The 5,568-nt window shown below is 39.3% G+C and overlaps 1 protein-coding gene across 1 annotated transcript; it reads left to right on the forward strand.

The window, feature by feature from the left end:
- The first annotated feature begins 2,164 nt into the window (after nt 1-2,164).
- nanog (nanog homeobox) lies at nt 2,165-4,391 on the forward strand. The gene is made up of 3 exons (XM_040044411.1): nt 2,165-2,945; nt 3,036-3,119; nt 3,252-4,391. The coding sequence occupies exons 1-3, from the start codon at nt 2,634-2,636 to the stop codon at nt 3,606-3,608; spliced, it is 753 nt and encodes a 250-aa protein (XP_039900345.1). The 5' UTR covers nt 2,165-2,633; the 3' UTR covers nt 3,609-4,391.
- The last annotated feature ends 1,177 nt before the right edge of the window (nt 4,392-5,568 follow it).

Consider the following 5,568-nt stretch of genomic DNA (forward strand, 5'->3'; position numbering starts at 1 on the left):
ACTGGTGGAGGCAAGCTACGGTTGTAGCCACAGCTGCCCTGGGGCAGACTGACAGAAACGAGGCTGCCATATCACGCCATCGGCCCCTCTGGCCAACACCAGTAGGGTAAAGTGTCTTGCCCAAGGACACAACGACCAGGACAGAGAGCCCGGGGATCGAACCGGCGACCTTCCGGTTATAGATACGCTTCCCAACCCCCTGAGCCACGGTCGCAAGGGGAGGTGTGACATCTGTCACATTGGTCTATAATTGAAGGAAACTTTAAACTGTATAAGCTGTAGCCTAGCACATGGTGTACTTGAACGCATGATGAGATTCACCTTATCCCACCATGATTCAAACAGTTCAACACCTAATTCATGCTCCCAGGCGGTTCTGATTTTACCTGATGGATTAGATTCGGTCACCATAAGCATACAATATATATTTGATAGAGGTGATTTTTGATTAGGCGTAACAGCCAGAAGGTCAACCCATGATGGATCAGCAGGGAGAATTGGGGAATTTGGAAACAGTGATGAGACACAGTCTAATTTGCAAATAGAGAAGGGGCCTGTAGGACTCACAGGCCGTAGGCTCTTTGCCTTTCTTCAGTAAAACTGAAATAGATGCCTTCGTTAAAGTGGGGGGCAGCCAGCCTTTTCTCAGTGATTCATTATATAGATCAAGAAGGAGAGGGGCTAGCTTGTCTTTAAATTTTTTTAACAACTCAGCTGGAAATCTGTCTGAGCCTGGGGCCTTACCGCTCGCATACACTTGATTGAGTCAAAAACGTCCTCTATTTTAATAGGAGCGTCGAGCTGCAACTTTTTTTTTTTTTTTAGAAAGTGAACATATAAGGAGAAGCGTCCACCAAGTATTTCCTGCCATGGCGTCCACGTCACCATGGTAATGGCACAGCCAGATAACAACATGAGATTTCAAAACATATGTACATTTAACGAGTTACTTTTAATGAACCTCAACATAATTACTTTTTTAATTCTTTGTTATTTATCAGACTCCTGAATAGTATGAGTTTTGTTTTGCTCAGACTCAGTGGTAACTGATTATAGAAATAACCGAGAACTCAGTTAAATTGATTTTCTAGTTCATTCAGAAGTTGTTCCAAGTTACTTCCACAATAACTTTGTGTCATCTGCACATAATATGACTTCTGTGTCTTTGAAATTACTTCAAATCAAGACATGTTAACACAGAAACCTTTATTTATCTCTCATGGCCCTGGTGCCATCTGTCTGCATTGACCTGATAATTAATCAGAGGTAGCAGGGTGTGATACAGGAACTCTAAAAGACACATTAGCGTATGTTTAGTGGTCACTGGCTGAACTGGGTGCGTCTCTAATTCTGAATGAGCCAGAGGAGGCCAGATCCATGTGTCCGTGGGTTTATGACGAGCGTTGTTGTGGATCGTTAGCCTTGCTATTGTTTACATCGACTTATGTGGGTGTTTTAGTGTCAGAGACTTTTACAATGTAGAGGTGCATTTCAAAGGTGAAAGCTACCATGTGCTACCTTATAAACTCAGTAATGTTCTCCACATGATCAAAAATATCTTAATTATGTAAGTCATTAGTTGTGTGTAATATTGGTATAATTTTGCTTATTTTAAAACATTTTCAAAGATGCTGAGTTCAATTGGTGTAATTTCAGTTGCCACTTTTAAACTGTTTCATTTAATAAAGTTAATGAAGACAAAACGAGTGGTCATCGTGATATTCAGTGTCAGATTTTTTAATGGTTTGTCAGAGTTTGAAAAACTTGTTTTGACCTTAAAAAGCTCCTTTGGGGGTTTACACAAAGGTGCAACTGAACGCCTGGAGATCAAATTAGTGTGAGGATGCATTTGCAAAAATGATCTATGTGAGTGGAAAGTTCTTTCCACTCACATAGACACTTTCCACTTAATCTTGCTTTCACTCACCCACTGACTGAACAACCCAAAGAACGACCAAATGAAAGACCCACTGAACAACCCACTGAACGACCCATTGAACGACCCATTGAACGACCCATTGAACTGAATTTGGTGTTGAATTTTTTTTTTTTTTGCTAATTTAAGAGCAGTTAAAACGGACACTAAAGTAATGGGTAAGAGGTTAAATTGAAAGTAAAACAGTAATTTTAGGCATTACATTTTTGAGATTTTATAAAGTGTGAGGTGGAAGGATTTGGTAAAGCTCATTTGTACGGCTGCTTTCTAACTGTACTTTCTGTTTTCAGACCTCAGAAACAGCATTTTAAAGAAATGTAAATGATGCCAGTTGGTTGAAACTTGGTAGGGTAAAGCGACTCACAAAGGAAGAAGCGCAACCCCCCACAATCCTGCCCACACCCACAGACCTCCTTAAAAGCCCAGAATTGCTCTTAAATCAGCCTTAGGATACACAGCACTATCCTGCTTGGTTTGGAGCCCTTTCATCAGAGATACTTATTCCAGTTTTCCTGTTTTAATCACTGGGATTTCAAAGATGGAACATGGGATGCACTTTTCTCCAGGTATGTACTCAGCATTGTTGCCTGGTGAGCTACATGAACAGAGTTGGCTAACCTCTAAGACAACTTGCAAAAATACTCTTTCACTCTATGTTGTAAGTCCTGATGGCAGAAGTGACTCTTGGTTCTGAATAATGTACAAATATCCCACTTTTTTTCTGGGAAACTGTTGTGTTTCAGACTCAGCAATTTACTTTTTAAAAACTTTTTTTCCTGCTGTCTCAGAAGAGAAACAAGATTTTGCTGTCCCAAGAAGCCAGGATGGCAACATGACTGCCACTCTGCACCATCCCAGCACTGCTCCAGAGAAACCTAAAGGAAAGGCCCGGGTGGTGTTCACAGAGAGACAGTTGAATATTCTTGTCCATCACTTTAATGCGAAACATTACTATGAGCCAAGGGAGATTAAACAGCTGGCAGAGATGACAGGACTGACCTACAAACAGGTGAGTGTTTTTCAACTTACTACAACATAAGAAATTGAATTTTGGGTCCATTGTACTCATTAAATGTTTTCTGTTTTCTTCTATCTTTAGGTAAAAACTTGGTTTCAAAACAAACGGAGTAAGTTTAGGAGGAGTTCACATTCTCAGTATGTGAATCAGGATGTCCCACTTCATGTAAGTATCTCCTATTATTGAACAGAATTGTTTCTGATTCTGTTTCTGAATTGACTGTATTTAAAAAAGTGTAATGCCAATAATTTAAAACAACTATTCTCGTTTTACTGACAGTCCCCTTGTCCCCTTCAGTTTCAGGGAGAGAGACAGCCCCCGTTCAGGGAGCGGTACACCCAGCACCAGGTAGATTCAATGAGAATGGGTGCAAATAATCAGGCCCACTATTCTCATGCTGTGGGCAATTCTGCGGCTGGACCTCAATGGACCCTCCCCGACTCCCCTCAGATGTTTGGCTGGTCAATGCCACCAGGCAACGGGCATCATGAATACGACACAGCTGTTCAAAACCCAGCAAAAATGTCCAATATGATCGAAGCAATGGGAAGAGCTGTGAGTACTCAGACTGTTCTCATTGAACGCAACATGGATAAGATCTTGGAGAAGCTCACGGCTCTTCAACAAGAAATTGACAGACCTGGTGACGAGTGACAGACATTTAGACTGTCTGTGAAATTGGAGGCACCAAACCCAAACATCGTCTCTCCCCTGCATACCGATGTCCCTGGAAAGCCCATCAAGACCTTTTTTTTACTGTTACTGTTTTAGAGTTCCTTTTTTTCCTCTTGTCCTTGATGTAGGAATTTTCACTGTCTTTTTGTCTTTTTGGTTTCTTCCTGGTGCGGCTACATCCGCAGCCCCAGGACACAGGAATTTCATTGCATGTTGTACTTTGTATGACTGTGTATTTGACTAATAAAATTTGATTTGAACACCAGTTCAGCACTGAATGGAATATAAACAACCCAGGACTTTTTTTAAAATTATTTTTATTGTCTTCATGTAGCTCAACATAGTCTCAGATTTGATCGCTTTCAGTAAAGGGGGAGGGGGGTATTCAATATCCAATGGATTTTAGAAATATTAGAATTCAGTAGGCTCCGGCTACTGTAAATAGTCAAAATAGCCAAAATACATACTGGGATATTAGAGAAAACACCATCAGAAATTCTGCATATAAGATTAAGAGATGAATTCATCAAAATGTGTTTTGTTTCATTTTGTTGTATTTGTTGTAAAAAAAAATATTGTACATGAAGAAAATTCTCTTCCTTGTGTGTGAGAAACTGTAAATAAAATATTAGTTTCACCCATTCAAACTGAACTTTCTACATGTCTCCAAACCTTCTGTCAGAGACTGAACATCCCCATATGGAAAAGAAATAGTAAAAACTTATATGTGATTTACTCATGAAAGTGGCCACTTTCTCATTACTTTCATATATTGTTTTAGTAAGTATCCAAAACATACAAGTTTCATTATATAATTTTTCAAGGGATCTTATATCTGTTTTCACTCTTATATGCTTTTCATACAAGTTTCACACAAGACAGATCCAAACTTTATAAGATTTATATATATCTTTTCCATATGGGTCCAAATGTTTTAGAGACTTTAAACCTCTATCTTTCCATGTTAACTTGAGCTACAATCCTCTATATTCACAATCAAAGTATGAGACAGATAATCTAAAGAATCTGGAGCTTTCAAATGGACAAAAAGATTTTTCCAGGAATACCTCAAATAACAACCCTACCTCAGACTTCATTTTAAGAAACCTGAGACGATACAGTGGAAAGTTTTTGCCTCTGTGATTATCTTCCTAAGACTCTAAATGTTGGGTTTTATTTTAATTGTTAACAAGTCTGATGCTGATTACTTGGTAGTAAAGCTCCAAAAACATTTTATTGTCACCTTTTCTACTCTCTGCTCTGTGACTACAGAGTCTTGAAATGAAACGTGCAATGTTATTAAATCTTCCCCTTACTGAACACCTGAAGTCAGCTCATTTAAAGTGTAGGATGCTCCTGATGGCCATTTATGTTTGTACCAGGGCTGTGTTGGGATCTGTCAAGGAATGTTACGATGGGGCATGGTGGCTGGAGGTTGCCAGGTTCTTGCTTACAGTGCCACCATGATCATGACTGGGAAGCGTACCAGAAACCAGGCGCCTTGCAGCAGGAGCACGGTGATGTCAAGCAGAGCCTGAGTGGAGCTGTCAGAACAGCAAAGCTGCAGGAATGAAAAATCAAGTCAATAAATGAGCAGCACTGAGTCTAATAATCCATGTAATGTTGTCTTTGAGAGTTTCTGAAAAGCATTATGACATAAGGTGTTTTTCAATGTCCTGAATTTGAGCAATGAAATACAAGAGGCATACAGATTAATGAATACATCATTAACTGAGTGAATGTGGATTGATATTGTACATTCAGCTAAGTAATTTCAAAGACACAGAAGTCATATTGTTTGCAGATGACACAAAGTTATTGTGGAAGTAACTTGGAACAACTTCTAAATGAACTACAAAAAAACTAAGAAATTGAAGACTTGGTTTTTCTATAATCGATTAACACTGAATCTGAGCAAACAAAACTCATACTATTCAGG

This window comes from Simochromis diagramma, unplaced genomic scaffold, assembly GCF_900408965.1.
Source record: "Simochromis diagramma unplaced genomic scaffold, fSimDia1.1 OVJJ01000602.1, whole genome shotgun sequence".
Classification (NCBI taxonomy): Eukaryota; Metazoa; Chordata; class Actinopteri; order Cichliformes; family Cichlidae; genus Simochromis; species Simochromis diagramma.